Source organism: Castor canadensis, chromosome 11 (assembly GCF_047511655.1).
Source record: "Castor canadensis chromosome 11, mCasCan1.hap1v2, whole genome shotgun sequence".
In the NCBI taxonomy this organism is placed as follows: domain Eukaryota; kingdom Metazoa; phylum Chordata; class Mammalia; order Rodentia; family Castoridae; genus Castor; species Castor canadensis.
The window spans coordinates 26,931,189-26,956,263 of record NC_133396.1 but is presented as its reverse complement, the minus strand read 5'-3'; the positions used below and the strand labels follow the sequence as shown (position 1 = coordinate 26,956,263).

The 25,075-nt window shown below is 45.3% G+C and overlaps 3 protein-coding genes across 6 annotated transcripts in view; 2 read left to right on the top strand and 1 right to left on the bottom strand.

Annotated features, from left to right (window-relative positions):
* The window catches only part of Lrrc59 (leucine rich repeat containing 59), a 23,592-nt gene extending 11,406 nt beyond the window's left edge, over positions 1-12,186 (top strand). For both annotated transcript variants that reach the window (XM_074046004.1, XM_074046003.1), the window contains exons 2-7: positions 1,697-1,756; positions 3,801-3,959; positions 4,180-4,284; positions 6,287-6,359; positions 8,608-8,781; positions 10,209-12,186. In XM_074046004.1, coding sequence (XP_073902105.1) covers positions 1,697-1,756; positions 3,801-3,959; positions 4,180-4,284; positions 6,287-6,359; positions 8,608-8,781; positions 10,209-10,456 — 819 coding nt within the window. In that variant the 3' untranslated portion in view covers positions 10,457-12,186. The remainder of the gene's footprint in view (positions 1-1,696; positions 1,757-3,800; positions 3,960-4,179; positions 4,285-6,286; positions 6,360-8,607; positions 8,782-10,208) is intronic.
* Eme1 (essential meiotic structure-specific endonuclease 1) lies at positions 11,940-20,743 on the bottom strand. Of its 3 annotated transcripts, XM_074045998.1 has the most exons (9): positions 20,621-20,743; positions 17,387-18,195; positions 17,174-17,301; positions 14,864-14,950; positions 14,659-14,780; positions 14,334-14,454; positions 13,750-13,865; positions 12,853-13,042; positions 11,940-12,605 (listed from the first exon to the last, which is right to left on the bottom strand). In XM_074045998.1, exons 2-9 carry the CDS (start codon positions 18,168-18,170, stop codon positions 12,429-12,431), a joined length of 1,725 nt encoding a protein of 574 aa, XP_073902099.1. In that variant the 5' UTR covers positions 18,171-18,195; positions 20,621-20,743; the 3' UTR covers positions 11,940-12,428. The 3 variants fall into 3 exon arrangements, with proteins under 3 accessions (XP_073902099.1, XP_073902097.1, XP_073902100.1); XM_074045996.1 differs by having other exon boundaries at positions 11,940-13,042; XM_074045999.1 differs by lacking the exon at positions 12,853-13,042.
* Positions 20,678-25,075, top strand: Mrpl27 (mitochondrial ribosomal protein L27). The gene is made up of 4 exons (XM_020156273.2): positions 20,678-20,764; positions 22,013-22,138; positions 22,495-22,562; positions 24,679-25,075. Exons 1-4 carry the CDS (start codon positions 20,725-20,727, stop codon positions 24,883-24,885), a joined length of 441 nt encoding a protein of 146 aa, XP_020011862.1. The 5' UTR covers positions 20,678-20,724; the 3' UTR covers positions 24,886-25,075.

Sequence of the window (25,075 nt, the reverse complement as noted above, 5' to 3'; positions counted from 1 at the left end):
ACCTCCTTTCCAAGCCTCAGTTTCCCCGTTTTTAAAACTCAGTCCCCGGGGAGATCGTGTCGGGTCCCAGTGTACCTCTTGAGATGTACACGTGTCACTCTGGCCAAGTTCCAGAAGATAGGGAAGATCTGCCTATCCGGCCTGGGCTTTTTTAGGGGTCAGGAGTGAATTAGGCCCCCGTTTTTGGGGCCTACAGGGAGTCCAGCTCTGTGCCGGACATCCACTAGGAGGTCACGGCACGGTTGCAGGATATATTCGAGGATGAATGAATGACTTGGGCCGGGGAAGTAGGCCTCCTGTAGACCTGGGTGTGGCTCAGAACCCGGCTTTTCTAGGAAGCCCGCAATCCCAGCTGGCCGCCGCAATCCCGGAGGCGGCCTTCCTTGAGGAAAGTGAAGTCTTCTTGATTTGACTGGCAGGGTCTCATCCCAACTGCACGGAAACGATCGGGACTTCCTCCCCACCGGCCACGCCGAAACTGAATGAAGCCGGGGTCCCCAAGTTGATCACACAGTTTGTGACCAACGTGGAGCTGGATCTCAAATTCCTGCTTTTCCAAATCACTGCTATCCCCCTCCCCCCCCCCGCTGGACTCGCTTTGGATGACCTAAACTTTCCTCACTGCCTCTAAGGAATTATATTTGCCCTTGGCACTTGGCCCAGTCTTCCTTCCACCTTGACTATTGAGTATGATGGTTGGAATGGCATTCCCAGTTCATATCCCAGCTCCAATAGCTAAGTGCTCTTGGCAGGTTAATTGACCTTTATGTCTAGATTTCTTCATTTATAAAAAGGTGCTAATAGTTCCCCTCTCCTACCCTTGTGAGGATTAAAATTGTAATGTAAAATGCTTGGAAGGCAGCAAATGCTGACAGAAGTAGCAGTTATCATGGTGTTCTTCCCACTGCACTAGCCACAACTTTCTTAGGTGATCAAACTTCATTATTAGGACTTTCTGACAGTTGAGAAGTATAGGCTGGCCTGGAATCCTTAACCAAATGCTTGCCTCCTTTGCCACTCCAAAAGATGGCCTGCCTTGTTTCAGCCAGTCCCCAGGACTGCTGGCTAAAATAGTTTACTCCAGGCATCTGGTCATTGCAATATTGTCCCTAGAGGGAAAAGGTCCATTTCACAGAGCCTTCTCCAGCCCTGGAGAACATGGGAAAATGGAAATTGACTGTGAGGGCCTTGCTTTCATTCTGGCACTCACTCATTCAGTCTGGAAGGCCCGGAACTGGGGAGTTGTGAGAATCACAGACCTTTATTAGACCTGGTCTCTGCCCTGAAACCTAGAAAAAATATTAAAAGTTCTCTGGAAACTTTCTAAGAATCAGTTTTCCTTTCTTGCATGTCCCATAACCAAACTCCTCCTCTTTGCATTCTTCCTTAGATCTTGGTTGGCTGGCTGGCTGATTTGTTCCTGTTATTCTCAGGAATGTTATACTTGAGTGTCTTTTTTTTGTTGTTGTTGGACATAGGGTCTTACTATGTAACCCAGGCTGGATGCAAACTCAAAATCTTCCTGCCTTAGCCTCCTGAATGCTAGATTGTAGATGTGTACCACTAAATCCAACACAGTCTTATTTTTTAAAGGCCTGTTCTAATCATGGGAACTTTCTCTGAAAAATGCTTCATTAGCATGTCACTGAATCATTCCAGATGTTGGTTGACATGTTTTTCTCATCTCCCTTTCTAGGCTGCACTTCCAAAGGCCACCATACTGGATCTGTCCTGCAATAAACTGAGTACTCTTCCGGTAAGATTAGCAGACAACCTTGAGTCCTTCCGGAGCCCTGAATGCTCTCTTGAGGCGTTGTGGTGGGAGGGTGTCATAAGGTATAATTTCAGGATTGGCAGGCAGGCTCCAGCTAAATCTGAGTGTGTTGGCAAGGGGCAGGTGGAGTAGGATGCTTTGTCTCAGAGGGAATGGGATTGAGGTACTGGCTGCATTTTTTAGCGCAGTAGCAAAGTCAGGCCATAGAAAACTAAAGTCAGCAGGATGCTGGCTGAGTCACATACTGGGCTCATCTTTTGTCTGCTTTATTTTATTCCTTTGAAAAGTAGTTTACCTTCCTATTGGGTAGAGGAGGCTCTGGATTCCAGGGAGAACTGCTTCCTGGGAACCTCCCACTCCCCTCCTCCCCTTGCATCTTTTAACGCAGAATAAGGAAGAATGTGGTTTTTCTGGGATCATCATATCATTATTCTCCCAAACAAGGACTTGGGTTATTTGAGCTTTGCTGCCTTTTCTTTGTGTTTTTTTGGTGCAACACATCCAATCTGTGTCATATCCTTCTGATTTCTCTTACACAATTTCTCCCAGTTCTTTTGCTTTACCTGTGTAGGCACTGGATTCCTTCAACCACTCAGCCCCTCCTGTCTGCCCTCTGTGGAAGTGCTCCTTCACTATCAGTCCCAATTTGCCATCATTGTTGCCACTTCCACCTTTCACTCTGGCCCTGTCACTTCCTGCTGTATTCCAGGGTAGCTTCCTATTGGGCTCTGGCTCAGGGATCCAGCTCAGAGGTTGGCAGTTTCTTCATTGGATCATGAGTCCACTCCTTCTTATTCTCCTGGGCCTCATTTATTGTCTACAGCATCTTCATACAGCTCATCCAAAACCGTTCTATTCCAGGATGTATTTCTATTTCATGTCTGATTAAAGAGGTGTAACAATTCCTTGCAGCTTAATATCTGCTATACACATTTGCCAGATAGTTGTCCAGCACCCCCTTAGTGCACTTTGTCTTTTGGTTTTTTGAGCCAGGGTCTCACTACATAGCCTACGTTGGCCGTGAACTAGAGCTTCTCTTGCCTCAGCCTCCCAAGTGCTGGTATTACACGTGCATCCCTACATGCCCAGCCTAAGTGCACTTTTCAGTTTCAGTTTGTTCTTTGTCTGTTATAGCAACTTTCATTTCACTCTGTAGCACAGGTCTACTGGTGCTTACAAGTCCCCAGACGGCATGAAGAGGGCTTGATTAGCTGAGTTATTTTGTCACTTTCAGATGGGTGCTTAGTGAAGGTTGAGTGTTGGGAATGTTTTTGTCTATGGTGAAGAAGAGTCATGTTATCATTCACTTATTTATTCCAAGAACACTCACTGAGCACCTGTGCAAAATACTGTGCTGGGTGCTATAAATAACAAAGGAGACTAAGTACTCAGGGCTCTTTTTAGAAAAATGAATGATTATATTTTTGTCCTTTTTTTTCAGAGGGAAAGTGTGCTGGGAAGGAACTTAGGGTCTCATGCATACTAAGCACACTTTTTCTTTTTTTTTTGGTGGTGCTAGGAGTCAAACCCAGGGCCTTCTGCCTGCTAAGGAAGCACTTTACCATTGCACTACACCCCTAGACCTGTTTGTTTTTTTTTGAGGTAGGGTCTTGCTGTGTTGCCAGGCTGACCTTGAACTCCTGGGCTCAGGTGATGCTGCCTCAGCCTCTTGAATAACAGATTACAGGAGCATGCTACCACATCCAGTTTGCTCATTGTCTTTTGAGAGATCCTATGAAAGGTGAAGATAGCATCCCTGATCACTTTAGTAGCAATATGGAAGATGAGCTGGAGAGAGAACAGAGGAGGAAAGCATCACACCTCTTCTATGCCTACTTTCTGCCAAGCTGTCTAACACGCATGTCTCAGTAATTCCTCCCATGAGTGGCAGGTGTGCATTGTCATTCAAGGAGGAAGAGCTGGTAAAAGGTAGAGTCAGGATTTAAGCTTGGATGCCTCTGACTAGACTGTTATACCACAAAGTGTGTGAACCCTGAGCTTGGGTGTTTTTTTCTCTGGGTACTAGTCGGATTTCTGTGGTCTCACGCACCTGGTGAAGCTGGACCTCAGTAAGAACAAACTGCAGCAGCTGCCATCAGACTTCGGCCGTCTGGTCAATCTCCAGCACCTGGATCTCCTCAACAACAGGCTGGTCACCCTGCCTGTCAGCTTTGCTCAACTCAAGGTAACAACCTATGCACCATAGTTGCACAGGCAGGTGTGGCCAAGGGCTCAGGGACTGCTGGAGCAGTTCTGATAAATACGGTCAGAAATACTACTTGGTTAACCCTGCCTTAGATGGTTCTCTTCATAGGGGGAACACAGCAGCTTTCTTCAAGCTCCTTTGGTTCACACTGAGGGACTGTGCGTGTGAACTTACCCAGTCTGTTTGCCCATCTCTTTAGAACCTGAAGTGGCTGGACCTGAAGGACAACCCCTTAGATCCTGTCCTGGCTAAAGTGGCAGGTGATTGCTTAGACGAGAAGCAGTGTAAGCAGTGTGCAAACAAGGTAAGGACAAAGCTCCCAGGTGGCTCCTTCACACTCTTTCTCTGGACTTGTCTTTCTTGCCTTGTGTTTTTTTTTTCTAAGGCAACTGATATGCTATGTGTTGATTAAAGCACTAAGGTTTTAGTGAAATTAGCCTGTTAAGCAGAGATCTTTGTTTCTAAATTTATTTACAAGTAGTAGAACAACACTGTCTTTAATGCTACTGCAGTACTTCCTTTCTTAAGAAACCAGGACCTTGTATGCTCCAGTGTGACACTATGTTGACAGTTGTTTTAATGGGACAAGAGGGCTGGAGGTATGGTTTCTGAGACTTAGTTATTTTAGGAATTTTAATAAAGGTGTCAAGATTTATACGGTTTTATATATATGTAGATATATTTTCTATGTGTGTATACATACACACACACACACACACACCCACATGTATATATGTAATATTTATAAGTGTATAGCTATAAACAGACATGTCTTAGGCAGACCTGGCATTTCATCAAAGACCTGACATAAGAACCAAGACGTTATGGAAGGCAAACCTTGAAGGTGGCTTACCCTTATCCTGCTCATTAAGAGAAGCCCTGTATCCATCTTTAAATAACCCCAACTCCAGCTTTGTCATGAATTACTGCTTCTTCAGCTGAGCACTGGATGACTTACTGGGTTTTGTTTACAGAGCATGTAAACAAGAAAGACTTAACTATAAATACTGCAATTAATGTAATTTAAAAGTTTGTGCCAGGTGCTGGTGGCTCACACCTATAATCCTAGCTACTCAGGAGACCGAGATCAGAAGGATTGTAGTTCAAAGCCACATTGGGCAAATAGTTTGTGAAACCCTATCAAAAAAACCTCAACACCAACAAAAAGACTGGTGGGGTGGCTCAAGATGTAGATCCTGAATTCAAACCCCGGTACTGCAAAAAAAAGTCTGTGCAGTGGGTGTCGTGCAAATCTCAAAAGCTATGATCTTTTTTCTAATCATCTCATCTGCTCAGACTCTGTCCCCTACATCCAAGAAATACCAGCTTCTAAAAAATAAAGTTGGGGGTATAGCTTAGTGGTAGAGTTCAAGTGTAGCATATTCAGCACTGCTAAAAACAAACAGTAGCTCAGTGGTAGAGTGCTTGCCTAGCATGGATGGGGCCCTAGGTTCCATCCCCAGCACCGCAACCGTAACAAATACCTAACAAACAACAACGTCTGCCTCCTTTCCAGACCATGCTTATAGTGAAAACATTTGTGGTTCTTTTAGTCAGTACTCTTCCATGAATGAGTCTGGGAATTTGGGGGGATCTGACGCCAGAACAAGTGGGTAGTTTTGCAGCCTTTCTCTTACAGCTCTCTACTCAGAGGACCTGCACTCAGGTCTTAGCTGTGTACTGGACAGATCATCGTGTCAGTCTTGATTTTCTTCCTTTGTAATGGGAATCCAGTCTTTTATCATGTGTATCGAAAGCCTATGACTAGCTACATTCTGAGCTAGCCAGGTGGGATCCTACAGACAGGAGAGTTCCTGCCCTTCATGAATTGGCAGTCTTTTGACTGAGACAGGTAGCAGGGAACTGCAGTAACCTGTGTTGATTCTACAGAAGTTGGGGACAAAGGGGCAGGTAGGGAGCTAAGGTAGTCAAAGGAGGGGAGAGTATGTTGGAGGGAATGCCGTTCCTGTGAATCATAGAGTCACTAGGTGGAATATATGACTTCACACATGTGAGAGTAATTGTGAATGGCAGAACTCTTCCTATTCCAATCAGCATTGGGTTTCACACAAGTTTTTCCTGATAGCCTTAAAGAATAGGGATCCAATGACTCTTCTCTGACTAAGGTTGGAGCAGTAACTTTGATATAAAGATAAGAAGATTAAGTTCATAGTTCAGTATTGCCTTTGGGGCCCCTGGTAATCAGCATCCGGAAACACAGTCCCTTTTTTTGAGACTTCATGAGCAAACACGAGCTGTGAAGATTACTACTCTGAGTAGTTCAGAGCCCTTCTCTCCCCTTGCAGGTATTACAGCACATGAAGGCTGTGCAGGCGGACCAGGAGCGAGAGAGACAGCGGCGGCTAGAAGTGGAACGAGGTAGGTGGCCATCCTCTTAGTCAGGTTCCCAGTCCTCACCCCAGCCAATGGAGTCTCATGTTTCGGGAGCTGGAATCCATAGGAAAGTGCTTAACAGCAGGGCAAGTGGTAGTAGATGGTATTGTCTTTATCTGATGACTTTTCTAGTCTGCTGAGCTCCAGAGTCACAAGTAACTGCTTGTCCTGTCTTTGGAAGGTTAAAAGGCAGCTCAAAGTAACATGGCTAAAGCAGAACGCTGGTGCCCTTCAGTCCCTTTTCAGTGTTTCCTCTGTAACAGGGAATCACCATCCTTATTGTACTTAAGCCTAAATAGGAAAGGTGTCCAGGATTCCTTTCTTCCATTATTTTCACATCCAGTCTGTCAGCAAGTCTTCTGACACTTCTAGCACCACCTCTGAAATAAGTTTCCACTCTGTGGACTACCACAGTGCCTCCTAACATGTCTCCATGACTATGCCATGTCCATAAATCCATCTTCTATCCAGCAGCTCTGGGATCTTCCTAAAATATAAGTCAGTGATGCTGCTGTAAACCCTCTAATGGCTTCTCATTGAACTTAGACTGAAATCTAAACTCAGTGACCAGGCTGGCAGGCCCAAACCTGCTTGCTGACCTTTTGTCCCCACACAAGGGCAAGTATGTTAATACTGATTTTTCTGATCCATAAGTGTGGCATATCTTTTCATTTACTTAGTTCTTTTTTGATTTATCTTCACAGTGTTTTGTGAGTTTTGAGATACAAAGCTTGCTTATCTATTAAAGTTTTTCATATTTTCATGCTATTATAAAGGTTTTTCTTTCAATTTTCACTTTTTTAGTAATATTTATATATAATTATCATATTGTTGTACTGGGGGTACATTGTAATTTTTTTAGTATTTAAACCACACCTGGCACCCAGCAGGTGCTCTTGACTGGCTGACTCAATTCTGAGCCCCTTTACCAAGGGAGGGACCATGATTGGAGAAGGGATGTGTACAGTACTGACTACCAGTGGTCTCTGAGCTCACAATGCTTGAGTCACAACCGTCCCTTCTATGTGCACAGTCACTGTGGCAAGTCACACCATGTGTACTCCACTTTTTTTCCTTCCCTCCCCGCCCCCCGCCTCTGCCATGTACTCCACTTCTTGATGGTACACAGTCCCTAGAGGTTGGGTGTAGCTTGTTCTTGGCATTCTCAGTGCTCAGCTGGAACATGGAGCTTGTTTGTACAGAGAAGCAGTGGAAAGCTACAGTACTCATAGTACTACCGTTCAGCTACATTATGGCTCACACAGACTTTTAAGCCCTAAAAGGACATTTAACCACCATTTTGTGGCATTCTGGCTTTGGAAACATGTATTTCAGGCTTCCAAATAACTAATTTGGAAGTACATTTTTAGAACCCAGTAATTTGGAAGTTGGGTACTCCGTGTAAACATACTTGGGCTGTTGAGTAAATCTGAGTGTGCTACATAGATTCCTGAGTTAAAGATGAGAGATGGTGGCAAACTATTAGTGTCACTTTTTAGAAAAACATTGCCCTTGATGCTAACCCCAAACGGGAGTGCTCATGTTCTTCTTACCTGCCCTCCTCCCCATGCCATATTTATTTCCGAATCTCAGATCTCAGAGGTGTTCCATAAAGTCAACACTTCCAATGTTTCATCTCTTCATAGCTATGCTTTTTTTTTTTTTTTGTGAGTGTGTGTGTGTGAGAAAGAGAGACTGCTCCCATATTAGTTCCTTGGGGGAACTCCTGGGCTCAAGTGATCCTTCCACCTTAGCCTCCTGAATACTGAGATTGTAGGTGCTCACCATCATGCCTGGCTTGTTTTGCCTTCTGAATTAGTACCCAATTCTGGAGAAGGAATACCATCAGACTTACCACCCATGCCTCTCTTAGGTCTCCCTTGTTATTTCACTCTAATCTATTGCTCATAGTGATAATCCATTCACAAATCCTGAGAGAAGCTTATTGTTTTTTAGGGAGAGCATACTTCCTGGGCAGCAGAAACATGGCTGTTTCCTTTTACTCATTTTCTTGGGTCTCCTTATGTTGCCCAGACTGGCCTTCAACTGTTGATCCTTCTGCCTCAGCTTCCTGAGTGCTGCTGCCACTACACCGAGGTTCTTTTACTATTTCTTATGACCCATGGCATAAGGGAAAAGGCAGCTGAATCTCCCAGTTAATCACTTGGGGAAGCAGGCTGCTAGAGAGTTTGTGGGAGAGAGAGGAGTTATGCTTTGGTCTGTTTTGTTGTAGAGGCAGAGAAGAAGCGTGAGGCCAAGCAGCGAGCTAAGGAAGCTCAGGAGCGGGAAGTGCGGAAGCGGGAGAAGGCGGAAGAGAAGGAGCGTCGGAGAAAGGAATATGATGCCCTTAAAGCATCTAAGCGGGAGCAAGAGAAGAAGCCCAAGAAGGAAGCAAATCAGGCCCCAAGTAAGTTTGCTGTCTGTTGCAAGGTTCCAAAAGTGCAGGGCAGACTCAAGTTTTCAGGCACTCTAACATCTGGGAATAGCATGGAGGGCCTGAGAGTGTGGTTACAGGGAGTGGAAGACTCTGAGGGGGCTGGTGCCTCAGCTGGCTTGTTTCCAGTAGCTATGTACTTCTGGGCCAGCGTTTCAATCAGCTGTGTCTTAGAGCATTCCCAGAACAGGGAGTCTCACTTTCTATAGGGGTGAGGTTCTAAAGTCACCAAGACATGGTCAGGTTACTCTAAAAGGTTCTTCACAGCATCTGTGACCTCCTAGTGAGCACACCTAATGGTGTGCTTCTTTATAAAGCCAGTACTAATGTTTTTCTCCAAGATGAAACAGATCTTTGCTTCAACATCAGAGGAGTCATTTGGTCTGTGTTCAGGGAGCCACTTATATAGAAAGCACATTTGAGTATTTTCAGTTGAACTTGCATAGTAGCTCCATATCACAGGGATGATCATATACTCTTGAAGTCAAAAGAACCCCTGAGGGAGAGGCACGGAGAAGAGAGGAAGGAACACCTTACAAAGGGTGGAGGCCTGAGTTGGGGCCCTTTGCCTGCTCATCATCTCACCATCTTTTAAATTTTCTTGTTGGAAGTGGGGATTATACCAATTTACAAGGTAGTGGATGGGATCAGATGAGAAAACAGGATCGTGTAGTTCTTGGCATTGTGGGTGCTGTCAAGATTTTTAAATTTTTGCTTAAAAATGTCAAGATTTTTTTTTTTTTCTGGTTATTAATGTATGTTTGTTGCAGAGGATTTAGAAAAGATACGGTCACCTGTAATTCCCCCATTCCCAGTGGTAATTGCTGTTTTGCTGTTTTCAATGTGATGTATCATATTACCTTCTAGGCTTGCTTTTTTTTGAGACGAGGTGTCTCTGGCTTCAGCCTCATGATTTCTGCCTATGCCTCCCAAGTGCTGGGATCATAGGCATGCATCACCACACCTGGCCAGGCTTTCACATACACACTTATTAGATGATGATAACATTTGTGATATTAGTAAATCTAGACTGTTTCCCCACGTGGGTAGCAGTCTATCCCTGTTGATGTCTCCTGCTAAGCTCCTTTGCTTCAGTCCTGAGGGACCAACCAGATCATCTCTGTTACCAAGGAGAACTTACGACCCTAGGGACTGAAGCTACAGGAGACATGCAGAGTGAGTTCCAGTTTCCAGTATAGTCCCTTGAGGCCCCAGGGAGAAGAGTTTATGTTTCAGTCTCTGAATAGCAAAGTTTTTAAGAGCTCTGATATTCCTAAAACATCTTTTCTTCAGGGCTTGAGGAGGGAAATGGATCTGTGTGGAGACTTGCTTAGATTGTAGAGAGCAAACGCTGCAAACTTACGAAACTTTTTTTGTCCACTGTGACTTTGTCCCTCCAGAATCTAAGTCGGGCTCCCGTCCCCGAAAGCCACCACCCCGGAAGCACACTCGGTCCTGGGCCATGCTGAAGCTGCTACTGTTGCTGCTGCTGCTGTGTGTGGCGGGTGGGCTGATTGCATGCCGGGTGACAGGGCTGCAGCAGCAACCCCTCTGTGCCAGCGTGAACACCATCTATGACAACGCAGTGCAGGGCCTACGCCGCCATGAGATCCTGCAGTGGGTCCTCCAGACCGATTCCCAGCAGTGAGCTTGTCCTCCATATCTGCTGCCTCCCAGCCTTGGAACTTGGATTCCTATGGAATTGGGTTCTGCTGGACACAGCCTCCTTTTAGCGTCAGACCTACCTGCCATCACCAAATGGCCGCCGAGTGGTACTTGAGACCTCCCTTTTGTAGGACTTCTTTGTTCCTTAGTCAGGGATCCCTGGTGGAATAAGGAGAAATGGGAGGTGGGAAAGAACAGTTACCTGCATGCCTAAAAGAATAGGCTTGGGGGTGGGAGAAAACATAGCCTTTTTTAGTTATTATACAAAGCTGTGTAAAAGCAAGGTTTGTTTCTACTAAATGGTCAGCTGTCACTACATTTATACTTTTGTATGTCACAAACCCTTTCTTTTATTCCTTCTGGGGTGACCAGGGCAAATTAGGATGCAGTGTGTTACTAGGGATTAGGAGAACACCATATTTAGCAAATCCAGCCTAAAGTGGGGGGAACCAATTTTGGACCTCAGACATTCAAGCAGTTTAAGCAGCCATTCAAAATCCGGCTGTGAAAAGGACTTCACCACCATCAGGTCAATGTAACACTTGCAGGTAGAGAAACTGAGGCCTTCCATTACTTGCCTTTGGTCTCCCAGCTAGTCTGAGGTAGAGCTGGCCTCCCACTTCTGTATTCTTTTTTTCCTTGATGTTATTTGACCTCTTTTATGTCCCGAGAGAACAGAACTCATACCAGAATCGATTATGTCTCAGCCAAAGTATAGAATATTTCACAGTAGACGGAATCATGATTCACAAAGAGATCTCTTGCCATCAGGGTCTTGGGCAGCTCCTGTGGAGTCCTGACCTAACTTATGTGGCTTCTACAAAACAGCAGTGGGCCCAGCTCCTTGCCTCAGGTTTAGAGCATTAACTCCCTGGTTGTCAGGAAGTAAGGAGGTGGGTCTCTGCAAAGCTGCATTGTCTGTGACAGTTCCATCAGTACCTGGTGTGATTAAATACCTCAAAGGCAACCTGAAAACTCAGCTTCATAGAATCAGGTTTAGAACTGTTTAATCCTAGACCTGTAACAGAAGGGAAAGAATGAATAGAAAAATAGCAAATGAAGGGAAACAAGTAGTGTCATGGAGCTGAAAAGTGGTGCATAACTAAAGACTAGCACAAATAAGGGCAATGCTGTCCATTCTCTCGGCTGCTACATTAAGCATTCTCTTGCCTCCTTTGCCTCATCTTTTCACAACAGCTGGATGAAGGGATCATAAATGACCACGTCTCGGTGCTCGTTTGCTAAAAATTCCCAGTTGTAAACTCCTTGCTTCTCCCTGGAGGGATCAAGAGCCTGTCATAGTTCAGAGACAAAGGGCAGGGTCCAGCTTTTCCCTAGGGGCCCATCTGGATAGGTTTGCCACTCACAACTGTCCTGATACTGGAAGAAAGGACTTTGTTCTCTCCTCCCCTAAAGATAGCTCTGCTGTGTAGGTCCACACCTTACTCAGAATCACTACACATTCCTTTAGTCTTCCTCCAAGCTCCAGAGCCATTGGTACAAATGCTTTATTGAAACTAAACACATAATACATACGATGAGATGAAGGTAACAAAGAAGTCAGCCTAGTCATCAGAGTTCCTTGGCTGGTTGAGGCAGCTCAGTGGCTGAGCTTAGTCAAGCCAATTTGCAGGCAAGAGTTCACTCTGACTTTGAGATTTGATGCTGATTCTTTTGGATTTCTACAATTATTAAATCCGTGTCTGAGTGGTCTGTCTTTGCTCCTTTGTGTTTTGATGGCTGGCTGGGGCAAGGTAGGGTGGTTTGTCCATGGTGCTGAGTTTTGCTGGGAGAGGAATAAATGCTGGTGAAGGTAGATGCAAGGGTCACCGGGAGGGACACTCACAAATAAGGAGAAAACCAGGCCTGTGCCCAGGAGGTGCTTCGAATCTCACTGCTGTCAGGTTCTGAAGCTGTGGAAGCTCCAGCTTTCATTCTGTGCCTGTGGTCTAGCATCAGTCAGCACTGTCTAAGGAGAGATCTGGTTGTACAGAAGTCATCTGAAGGTAGATGCGCCTGGACAGCTCCGGCCCAACACGGCGTGAGGTGGAAGTCACACCTTCCCCACGGCGCACCTGTATGTCTGCCAGCAAATTCTGGCGTTCTTGCTCCAAAAAACACTGCCGATAAGCCTGAAAGCGGTAAATGACTTCTTAATACCACACTATCCATGGTCATCCCTTCCTTGTCCAGGTGCCAGGAGGGTGATAAGCTTGGGTTGGGGATGAGAACCTGTCCTCCCTGAGTCAGCCCACCATGTAGATCAGTCAGCTGATCTACAAGGCATTCTTGGGTCCTAAAAGATGCTGCACAAAGAAGTGATCTGGGGAACCCACTGAGGCCATGGGGCTCTGGAGGACATCCTCTAGAGCGGCATACCTGCACCAGGAGCTGTGGGGAAGGGTAGGCATCCACAATGGCACTGGCCATTTCCAGGCTAACTCGATTCAATTGCTGAATCTGCCTCCTCCAGACCAGTGCGAGTCCCCTACCAGCACGGTCTACCTTTACCCCTCCAGCCCAGTCACTCTCCAGGCAGAACGAGAAGCTAGTTTGATCTCGGAGCCTCCTGCAAATAGCACAGTTGAGAAGCTGAGTTGATTGTTACTCTTCACTTGTTCCCTCAACTGGGCACTGAAATGCCCTCTCTCCACTGGCCTGGGCCCAGCATTATTTCTGGCTAACTTGAGCCTTCCATGTTTGGAATGCTCATTCTAGCCAAGCACTGTTAGTTGCAGATGATCTTAAAGACAGTATCTTGGGCTGAAAGTAGCTGCAGTGGAGCACTTGTCTAGCATGAGGCCCAGGGTTCAATCCCCAGCAACACAAAAACAAAACCCCAAAACTGTATCTGGCTGTTTTCATTAGAAGAGAAGAGACAAGATTCTTTTGCTTTTGTTAAGATGGGGCTGTATTGCCCAGGGGTTGGTACAAGGGACTGGGTATCAGGCTATTTGGAGTCTTACATCTGGTTCTCACTTCCTAGTTGGAGCTTAGGTCAATCTCTTCAAATTTCATTTCCTCAAATGTAAAATAAGGAATTTGGACAGGATTGTCCCTGAGCTCTCTTAATTTTAAATTCTGACTAGGAACTCTCCTTAATACTTTCATATAAGCTAAAGAGAAACTTTATAGGAATGGGCTTGAGGGCTCTTTCCTCAAAAGAGACAATGGGTTGCCCTCAAAATTTAGGAGAAAGGGACATTTTCTTTGGTCCCAAGAATCATGGAAAAAGGCAAGAGCCAGCATGGAGGCTGGGTGTACAGGGGTACTCACTTGAAGGGCACCTCAGCCACAGCCTTTGTGAAGGTGCAGACAAAATCAGCCAGCTCTTTCCAGCTCTGTACAATCCGAGCCTGGGCTTCTGTGTGTAGCTGCAGATCCACCAGTGCCTAGAAACCCAAAAGCAATGATGGACTAGAAAAACAGGCAAATCCAAGCGCTGGTGGTTCACACCTGTAATCCTAGCTATTTGGGAGGCTGAAATCAGGAGAACCATGATTCAAGGCCAGCCCAGGCATATATTTTGTGAGATCCCCATCTCCAAAATAACAGCAAAATGGACTGGAGGTGTGGCTCAAGCAAAAGAAAGCCAGCTTTACAAGCATAAAGCCCTGAATTCAAACACTAGTCCCACCACCACCACCACCAACAAAACAAACAGAGGCTATGTAGAAATCATTCTCACTGTTCACTGTAGCTGCACCCCAGCTTCTTGCTCCCTATTTAGCCCCTTCTTTCCTACTCAGGGTCAAGGTAGAAGAAAGCAGTGTCTAGTAGCATTTTATTCTGTCTCAATAGGAAATCTGGTTAGATGACCAGTGAGCACCCACCTGACTCAGGCCACAGGAAGTTCTTACCTCTTCCATGTCTACCCTGGATACCATGGACCTTGTGCTGGGCTCTTGTAGTCTCTGTTGCTTTTCCTTGGCCTGTTTATTTACCACTCCTGATTTCCTTCTCCTTGGAGGATTCTGAGTCCTGAAGGAAGCAAGCAAATCAAAGAAGGACAACAGTTCCAGGCTGAGCTCAGACAAAAGAGGCACTGAAAAGTGAACCAGTATATCCCACAGGGTTTGTCAGGGATGCTATCTTGTAGAATGACTCATAGCTGGGGTCAGTAAATACCCATGTTGGCCCAAGAGCTGCCCCTTTACCACCTAAATCTTCCAGGCAAATCCAAACCTGAAGCATTTCTCCCGGTCCACAATCACCAGAGACAGTGCTTTTCCCCCTGTCCTTGCTGTGATGTTAGTTACGAAGTCCTGAAGGGTTTCCTTCCCTTCCTTGGTGCTGCCAGGGCTTCCCTGCATGAAGGGGCAGAAAGGGCATTAACACTTGCACCCTAGTGAGAAGCATGCCTCAGCCCCACCCCTCTGGCCCTGCCCACCTGCTTTAAGTTGTAGACCATGGACACGAAAGCCTCTGCCATCAGCAACACCAGGATTATAGGCTCCTCCACCCAGTCCTCTCCATCCTGTCAGAGCATCCAGAACGCAGCACATGGAGGGAGGTCAGCAGGTGTGGAGGCCCCATGAGTGGCCCATGGCTTCCAGGTGAATGAACTTCCCACCCCTTGTGCAACATCCTTTTTCTTGAATAAAGTCATGGTGGCAAGAAACAACCTCCTGTGATTCCCTCCCCAGCCCTCAATTATTCGATGTCAGTGTGTAATATCTCAGGGGTACTAAATAAGAAAGGAACATTAGGGCTGGGGAATGGCAGAGTGCTTGCCTAGCATGTATGAGGCCTTGGCACAAGCCCTGGGTTTGATTTCCAGCAACACACATGAGAGAGAGAGAGAGGAAGAGAGGGGAGGAGAAGGGAGGGGAGGGAAGAAAGGAAAGGGAGGGAGGGATGGATTAGCTAGAAGCTCCAGTTTTTTCTATGAGTTTTTTAATAGAATAACGGAGGGAATAAATAACTGATTCTGGCTTTGAAGGTAGATACTAAGAGCTAAGAAGTCCTTACAAACACACTGGATCCTTCTTTGAGTGCAAAGAATCTGAAGGGAAACCTCTGTCTGTGAGAGCACATCCTCTTTCTTCATCAGAGCTAGAGCTCAGTTAAAGCCAAGGCTGCTTCAGGGCCAAGAAATCAACAGCAGCACAGTCTTACAGAGTCCTGCAAAGCAGGACTTTTGAATAGTTTTCTGATATGGAGAGTTTTCTGATTTCTATAAGCAAAGTACAGGTGGTAGGAGCACTGGTTCTAGTTCCCTCTGTGATCCCAAACCTGGCTTTTAATTTCTCTGAGCCCATTTCTCCAGCTGCAATGTGTGGAGAATTCTCACCTTATAGGATAACCACAACTGAAATACAAGAGGGAATGTGGAAGTGTTTTGAAAGGATTAAACTGCTCTATGAATAACACCCCCAAGTTACAAGTGTGGTTATAATTATCCTAAATTACTTGGAAAGTTAAGAGATCCAAAAAAAAAAAAAGAGATGGAACCAGGGGCCAGTGGCTCATGCCTGTAATCCTGGCTACTCAGGAGGCAGAGATTAGGATTGTGGTTCAAAGCCAGCCTCAGCAAATACTTCGAGAGACCCTGTCTCGAAAATAACAGCTAGTGGAGTGGTTTAAGATATAGGACTGAGTTCAAACTCCAGTACTGCAAAAAAAAAAAAGATGGAAAAAAAAATCTTAAAGTTTGATCTCTACACTCTTGAAAATGAGGGGTGGAGTATTTGGATTCCCAGATATGCGATGTGATAGATAAAGGAAGTGTAGCAATGTGGGGAGCCCAAGTGGGAGGAAGAGCATGTACTGTATGCTGGTGCTGGGTTACCTCACTTAAGTCCTCACAACAGGGAGACTGACAGGGATGTAACAGTGCCCTCATTTTACATAAGCAACTGAGGCATTAAATCAAATGATAACTTGTCTAGAATCACAGTAATAAAGCCATGAAGCTGGGATTGGAACACAGGCCTCCTATTTCCAAAGCCCAGTTAGAGAAACAGGAATTTGGCACAGATGGACTATCTTTCCCTGTCCCACTCTGTCCAAAGAGGTGCAAGTCTCTACAGACATCAGGTGGTCCTCATGCCTTTGAGATCCCAGCTATGAACCTGAATGAGGGTACTGGGGGGAAGGAGGGAAGCAAAGTCAGGGTACAGGCTCCATCCCAGTGGGGTCACCTGGTATTTGCTACACTGCTCTACTATCGGTAGAAAGCAGCCCTCTCTATATTCCTCTTCTTCTGAATTCCACCAGCCACTTTCACCCCTTATCCCTTCAGGCATAAAGATGGTAACAGCTAAGCTAGTGAGTCTTAACTAGGAGCAATTTTTTCCCACAAGGGACATTTTTAATTACCACAACTGGGATGCTATTAGCATCTAGTGGATAGGGACCAGGGATGCTGCTAAGGATTCTACAGCACATAGGACAGCCCCACCTCATCTCCTTACAAACAATGAGCCAATCTAAAATGTTAACAGTACTGAGGCAAAAAGTCCTGAGTTGTCCTGTCAAGACTCTGAGCTACTGTGCTGTCCCTTGTAGTTTCCTTGTACCCTGCCTACGCTTTGGAAAACAGTCACTTTATTAAATCCTCCTCATATCATCCTAAATTGAGTATGCCATCTGTTTTTCTGCTGCAGCCCTGAGTGACATATACTCTTTAAAATAAAAGCATATTTATCCTATAACTCTAAGGGATGGAGGAGGAAGCCACCAGCCAGAAAACCCTTACCTCAGCCAGTCCTGCTCTTCTTCTCCATGTGATACTGCAAGGCACAGCCTGGGTTTCAATCACACAACAGCACTCCATGGACTGCAGGGCTCCGAGGAGCTGACCCCCACCTTCCATTTGTAAAAGCACTGCAACAGATGGGAAAGGACCTGTCAGTGGAGGGTCCAGGAAGCACACAGATCAGCTCGGGGTGAAGGCAGATGCTAGGAGGACCTGGATCCAGTACCACGATGATGTGCTTTAAGCATTCCTCTGGCCTCTGGGCTTTCAGCCTGTTGACCAGTGCTGCCTTCTTTTTCCTTTCCTGCTGTCTCAGGGTGCTTTCCTTCCAGCTTGCTTGTCCTTGTGGATGACATTCTTGAGAGCCTCTTCTCTGGACCTTCTGACTATGCTTGGTTTTCTTCTGAGGTGGGAGGATGTCAGAGTTTGTTTTGGTTATTGCCAACCGGTTGCTCTGGGCAAGGCAGGTAGACCGATAGGCTAGAAGCTGATGGCATGGATTGTCTAAGACAGGGTCCTGGTTATCTATTGTACTCCTCTCTGAGGTATCATGGAGGGGAATATCAGGGATCTTTAGAAACGGCTGTGTTTTCCAGTTACATGAGGCTCCTTTGTTATTTTGATAATCCAAAGTACTTTTCACTGAGGAGCTGGAATCCTCAGGGCTTAGCTGCTTGTGTGACAAAAACTTACATGTAAGCCTCTCAGCCAGGGGAATAAATTTCTCTTCATCCTCACTTCCACTGCTTAGCACTCTGACAGGCTCTGCTTGTGTGAGAGTTTCAGCTGTGTCTGGGACAGGTGGTGAATTTTTCAACCCTGGTGATGGAGGATAAGAAGCCTCAGAATCTGAGATGTCAATCATTAAAACCTTCTCCACTCTTTGAGGCTGCCTCCTTGTTGAAGATGGTTCCTTCTTCAGAAAGTCAAAGGTTGGCAACTCCTCAGAATCACTCTCATTGGAGCCCAGTAAGAATGATGATTGTGTTAGAGCCATTGATATGTGCTATCAAATTAATTGCCTAAAAGGAAGAGACACAGTTGATAACATTCAATTTGATCAAATAGATGTGTTCTTATAGCCAAGATTTATGAAGATAAAATATAAAGAATTAGAGAAACAAGATTTATGAAGATAAAATATAAAATATAAAGAATTAGAGAAACATGGGGGCATGGGTCAAGTGGTAGAGCACTAGCCTAGCAAGCACATGGTCCTGAGTTCAAACCCTAGTGGTACTGGGAGGGGAGAAAAAATGAATTAGAGAAATAGGACATACCCAAACACATTCATTCTGGAACTCAGAACAGCTACACTGGTAGTCTAACAGGATCCCCCTTCAAATTCTTTCATGGTCAAGTTGAAGTATAAACAAAGTAGTTACTATTACAAAACCTTAATGGGAGTACTAACAAGATTCAATACCACCCCTTTATTGATCCCTGTATAAGAAATGAAGATCTTAGCCGGTAGCTCACACCTGTAAATCCTAGCTACTCAAGAGGTAAAAATCAGGAGGACTGAGGTTCAAAGTCAGTCTCCATCTTGAAAAAAATCTATCACAAAAAAAAAAAAAAAGGGCTGGTGGAGTGGCTCAAGTAGTAAGAGAACCTGTCTAGCAACCATAAGGCCCTGAGTTCAAACCACAGTGCTGCCAAAAAAAAAAAAAAGAAAAAGAAATGGATACCTTAAAAGTCATATTTTTGGAAGGCAAAAGCAATGAGGAGGAGCATGATCAAATTACTTGTCATGCATGTATGAAAATAGAATGATCCCAGCTACTTGGGAGGCTGAGATCAGGAGTATCATGCTTGAAGGCCAGCTTGGGCAAATAGTTTACCAGACCCCATCCCCAAAATAACCAGAGCAAAATGGACAAGAGGTGTGACTCAAGCAATAGAAAGCCTGCTTTGTAAGCACAAAGCCCTGAGTTCAAACTCTAGTCCCACCAAAGAAAAACAAATGAAACTCATTAAAAACTGAAAAAAAAAAGAGGTAGGAAGGAGGAATAAGAGAGTAATAGGAGGGGGTGAATTTGATCAAAGCACATTATATGCATGTATGTACATATCACAACAAAACCCCTTTATGTAATTAATGTGTGCTAATAAAAAAGTCCTCTTTTTCCAATTGACATATAATTCACACATATTAGTGTTCATCACTTAAAAATGTACAGGTCAGGGGCTGGGGGTGTGTGGCTCAGTGATAAGAATGCTTGCTTAGTATGCACAGGGCCAATATTGCAAAAAAAATTAAATGTACAGTGTAGTACTTTTAAGGTATTCAATGTTGTACAACCATCACAACTATCTAATTCCACAACATCTTCATCACCTCAATAAAGAAAACCTATAACCAATTAAAGACATTGCCCATCTCCTCCCCCAACCAAAAATCTATTGTCTCTATGGATTTGCCTATTCTGGATATTTCATATAGTCACACAATATGTGCCCTTCTAGACTGGCTTCTTTCACTTAGCTTCACGTTTTGAAGGTTCATCTGTGTTGTAGCAGCATGCATTAGTACTTCATTGCTTTTTCCAGAAGAGTAATATATTCCATTGTATGGATACACCATGTTTCTTTATCTGTTCTTCACATGATGGACATTTGGTTTGCGTCCATTTTTTGGCTATTATGAATAACATTGCTTTGAACACAAGTTTATTGTTTTGTTTTGTTTGGTGATACTGGGGTTTGAACTTAGGGTCTCATGCTTGCCAGACAGGTGCTCTACCACTTGAGCCATTCTACAAGCCCACATACAAGTTTTTGCGTGGACATATTTTCAAAGTTTTCTTGGGTGTATGTTGAGGACTGGAATTGCTGGGTCATATGCAAGTCATTCTTTGGACAATTATACAGTTTTTTGGGTTTTTTTTTTGTGAGACTGGGGTTTGAACTCAGGTCTTTGTGTTTATAAAGCAGACCCTCTACCGCTTGAGCCACACCTCCAGTCCATTTTGCTCTGGTTATTTTGGTCTCAGGAACTATTTGCCCAGGCTGGCCTTGAACCACTATCCTCCCGATCTCAGCCTCCCAAGAAGCAGGAATGAGCGACCGTGCCCTGCTTCTTTGAACGAATATTTAGACACTGTGGGGGTGACCCTGAATAAGCCAAGTAATCTCCCTTGGTCTCGCTTTCTTTAGTTTTAATAACACCAGTTTTCGATGTTTGTGAGAATTAAATGAAATAATGCATCTACCACGCTCAGGCTGAGTAAACTGAATGACTAGCGAGAGGGCCTCATTCTTGTCCTTCCCTCGGGCCTCAGCTGTCTCCGGCAGAACCAAGGGGTGGGGCAGGCAGGCCTCTGCTGGTCACGTTCCACGCCTGAGACCGGCAGTCCGCTGCAGAAGTACCCAGATACCCTGGCCACCAAGCCCCTGCAGCGCGGCGTTTAGGATGGCAGCCTTGACCCGCGGAGGAACCATGCTCACCTGCAGCTTCTCGCGCCACTCTTTCAATGTCTACGCAGGACCCGGAAGTAGAGCTGCCGGAAGCGGAAGCAGACTTCTAAGACCGGAAGTAGGTTGAGGTAACGATGGCGTTGGCGGTGCTGGCGCTGAGGACGCGGGCAGCGGGTAATGAGACGCCGCAGAAATAGCGGGCGAACCTGCAGGGAGGCTATGTGTGTGTGCGTGTTGGGTGGCGGGCGAAGTGGTGCCCTGCCTTGGGGGAATGTAAGGCAGGCGAGGTTCGAAGGGCGCTGTCGCCGACCACGTGACACGTCCTGGGCGGAGCTGCGTGGGGGCGGGGGTGTTTCCTTGGCGGTCACTCCTCTTCCCTCGCTGGGTTTGTGTGGGTCACTTCATCTGCGAAGAGAGCTGAAGTCGAAAAGTTAATCCATTGAACAGATTTAGACCTTACTTTGTGGCAGACGCTGTGCTTAGAATATCAGCAGGAAATCTGTGCATTTAGTCTCTACTAACCCCTAGTCTATTCCTTTCTGGTAGCTAAGCCAGTATGCACATACAGATAGTTGCGTATCATGATTTTTGCCGTGAAGAAAGAATGGTGTGTGCCTATTTTTAGATTAGATGGTAAGGGAATTGCTCTGAGATAACAGCCAATTAAGACCTAAAAGACATGTGTTGACAAGCCGGGCGCCGGTGGCCCAAGTCTGTAATCCTAGCTACTCAGGAGTCAGGTTGGAAGCCAGCCTGGGCAAATAGTTCACAAGACTCTATCTCGAAAATACCCAACACAAAAAAAATGGCTGGTAGAGCGTTGGTAGATCTTGGTTGAACTTTTACTTGAAGGGCTTTGGGAAGGAAGGGCCCAACCTTTCTGAAAAGGGCAGCAGCCTATGGAGCCATCCTTTGGTCAGCTGCCCTTTTTGTGTGCAAGTATCTGATGTGCGGTGAATTAGGAGGAAACAGAAGCCTTTCTGGGTGTTCAGTTGCTGGACTCTGTGGTCTGGCCCCTCCACAGGACATAAGGGTGAGTGAGGCTCTGAAGCAGGCAACTCTGTGGTGTGTTCCTGTTGGCCTCTTCTGTTTCTGTGGTGTTTGTTTCTTTTCAGGATTGAATTGTGTCAGGATCCAGAGTGATGATGCTTATTTCCCCATTTATATTTCACTGCTTACCCTCCGTGGCACACAGACACACACATACACCATGTAGTGCTTACATCCTGGACAATACAAAGAATGAATTGTCCCTTGCCAGGGAGAAGGACTTCCAGGCATTCCCTGAAAACAATTTCTGCTTCCTTCATATATCTGTCCTATCTCCCCTGCTAACTCTCAACTTAGCCAGGGGCCCACAAAGGCAGTGTGTCTGTTTAGGAGCCTCTCTGAATAGTGTCTCTCTTTTCTCTGCATTTACAGCCCTGTTGAGCCCTACTCCAGCCACAGCCCTTGCTGTTAGATACGCATCCAAGAAGACAGGTGGCAGCTCCAAAAACCTTGGTGGAAAGTCACCAGGCAAACGGTTTGGCATCAAGAAAATGGAAGGTGAGGATGTGCCTTGGCTTCTGTTTTCCAGCTGCACCCTATCCTGCTGTGTCTCCCGTCCCTTAGAAAAACTGGAAAACTACGCAGGTGCTGGGCCTGTGCTCTGCGTAGCCTACATAGCACTCAGCTCCAGATTGAAGGGGCAGATAAGACCTGGGGATGTATGCAGGGGCCTGAGGAAGAGTGAACCTTAACTGTGCAACTAGAGGAGAGGCTCTGGGTGGGGGTCAGTTACTGCTTGTGTTAGACATTCTGGGAATTGTTGCTTATTAGAGGCTGGTATACAGCACTTGGGCCAATATATTTTCTTAGTGGTCACTGGGGCTCATCAGCATACTTGTGGACTTCTCTTCTAGGTCACTATGTTCATGCTGGCAACATCCTTGGGACTCAGCGCCAGTTCCGCTGGCACCCAGGGGCTCATGTGAGTTGCTTTGTGGCCCCCCTTTTTGCTTTTCTAGGACAACCCTTCCATGCCCCTGTGCATAGTAAGAATAGTAGCAGTTGCATTTATTGGGTGCGTACCATATGCCAAGTGTTGTGCTGATCCCTGTGCCTGCGTTATCTCATTACCACTTCCCTGTAAGGTGGGTGGCATCTCCATTTTACTGGTGAAATGCCAGACACTTACAGAGTGGCAGGGGCCGAGTAATAGTTGGGATTTGCCTAACATTAGAACATGGCACATCTTATGCCTCATCTCTTCAGCGGGAAATGGAGGTAGTTCCATAATGTGAGATGTGAGGCAACTGTAACTGCCTGAGGACTGAGAAGCAGTAGGCTGAAGATATATATAGTATATATATATCTTCATATATAGTATATATAGTAATCTTCTGAAGATCATAAGAGTTCTTACTGATGGTGCCATGTGTTTTTAATAATTTACAATTTTGATAAAAATTGACTCGAAGGAATTTTTTATTCTATTAGAACTAAATTCAGTAAATACTTTCTTGAGGGCAGTACTAAGGTTTGAACTTACGGTTTTGCACTTGCAAGGCAGGTACTCTACAGCCTGAGCCATGCCTGTAGCCATAGCCCAATGTTTATAGTTTTCCTTTCTAACCTTCAGTTCTTGGAGGATGAGGTCCTAAGTAATTTCATATCTTTCTTGAGTCTTGGAAAATTAATTTCAATATATTAACTTTTCATTATTTGAAGAGTTTTTCCTTTGTATAACATTTTTATTAGATGGTGGAAAGATAGCTTGAATTTAATAAAATAAAATTCATGTGTGCATCAGAATTAGATCCAGCCAGGTATGGTGTTGCATGTCTGTAGTCCAGTACTTGGGAGACTGAGGCAGGAGGATCAAAAGGCCAAGGCAAGGGGATGACTCAAGTAGTAGAGTGTCTGCCCAGCAAGCACAGGCCCTGAGTTCAAACTCCAGTACTGCCAAAAAAACAGAGTCTCAGGCCATAGTATTGAGAACCTGTCTCAAAAGCAAACAAACAAGCAAAACCATAGCAGGCAGAGATTTCAGTTTTAGCAAGTTTGGATTACTTTGTGAAGTAGGGAAGTTCTTTGTTAAAAAATAACTATACTGGGCTGTTCACATTATTTTAAATATTAATTTAGTTTTTCTTTCTCTTTTTTTAAGCCACCTGCCCGAAGTTTAGTTTCCTTCGTAATCAGTTTCCTCTCTGTCATTCCTTTATTGGTAATTTTCCCCTCACACATACCAGGCAAGTGCTCTACTACTGAGCAACACCCAACATCCCCAGCTGATTTTTTGGTAATTTTAATGGACACAGAAAGGCTGATGGTAATATATAATTATTTCACAGATGCTAGTTTGGGGCTGGTGGAGTGGCTCAAGTAGAGTGCCTGCTTAGCAAGCCCAAGGCTTTGCGTTCAAGCCCCAGCACCAGAAAAAAAAAAAAAACCAAAAACTTAAAACACAGAGATGCCAGTTTGGGTGCAAATTGATTATAAATGCAATAGCTTTGTCTTTTAAAATTTAAATGATACTGGGTATGTGGCTGTGTTCATTCTTGGGGTTTGCTAAAATAATACTACTAAAAGCTAGCATGCTTTGAGCTCGGTAGTATTCCAAGGTCTTCCTGATTGTTAACTCATTGAATCCTTAAGATGACCCTATAAAATAGTTAATATTCCCCTTTTATAGATAAAAAAATTTAAAAAAAAATTCCTAGGCTGGGATTACAGGTGTTTACCACCACGCCGACTTCTAATGCTTTTCTCAGGGGCTATGATTTGCAGCATCCTCCTGGGCCTGATTTTAGGATCTGTCCAGTGTGGCTTCTGACCAGCTGTATAGACATGGCTACAATATTAGCCCTCTGGGACTGCACAGCCACCAGGATTGACTATTAGCGTTCTCTTTTCCCTTCTCTGTTTTGAAATCACTAAAGTAGAAGCAAAGAAGTGCCAAGCAGTGGAAAAGGAACCTGAGATGGAGCTCTCTGAATCTCCTTGGGCCCCAGGGCCTGACTCTGAGGGAGAAGTCTGTCCTGAGGCCTTGGGACAGGCAGGTTGACTGTCTCCCTTCAGCCAACCAGGTCTGTGTATTGCAGGTGGGGCTGGGGAAGAAGAAGTGCCTGTATGCCCTGGAAGAGGGGACAGTCCGCTACACTAAGGAGGTCTACGTGCCCAACCCCAAGAACTTGGAGGCTGTGGATCTGGTCACCAGGCTGCCCAAGGGTGCTGTGCTCTACAAGACTTTTGTCCATGTGGTTCCTGCCAAACCTGAGGGCACCTTCAAATTGGTGGACATGCTTTGAAATCCTGGTTGAGGCCATTGGACAGAGACTAGAGCACAGGTGACAGGAGACAGTGATACTAGAGGACATCAAGGGTTGGGGAGACATCAAGGAAGAGGTCTGCCGAATGGTGACTACAGGAGACTGCAGCAACTACTGGGAAATCCTTCGGGAGATCTGATGTGGGCTTAAATAAAACTAGCTGAAGTCA

Coding starts and splice junctions, on each gene's coding strand:
- Eme1 (XM_074045996.1), bottom strand. CDS start 18,170: ATGGCTCTAACACAATCATCATTCTTACTGGGCTCCAATGAGAGTGAT. Junction 17,302..17,386: donor CATCGTGGTACTGGATCCAG/GTCCTCCTAGCA, acceptor CATCTGTTGCAG/TGCTTTTACAAATGGAAGGT. Junction 14,951..17,173: donor GAAGAGCAGGACTGGCTGAG/GTAAGGGTTTTC, acceptor ATGCTCTGACAG/GATGGAGAGGACTGGGTGGA.
- Mrpl27 (XM_020156273.2), top strand. CDS start 20,725: ATGGCGTTGGCGGTGCTGGCGCTGAGGACGCGGGCAGCGG. Junction 20,765..22,012: donor GCTGAGGACGCGGGCAGCGG/GTAATGAGACGC, acceptor CTGCATTTACAG/CCCTGTTGAGCCCTACTCCA. Junction 22,563..24,678: donor GCTGGCACCCAGGGGCTCAT/GTGAGTTGCTTT, acceptor TGTGTATTGCAG/GTGGGGCTGGGGAAGAAGAA.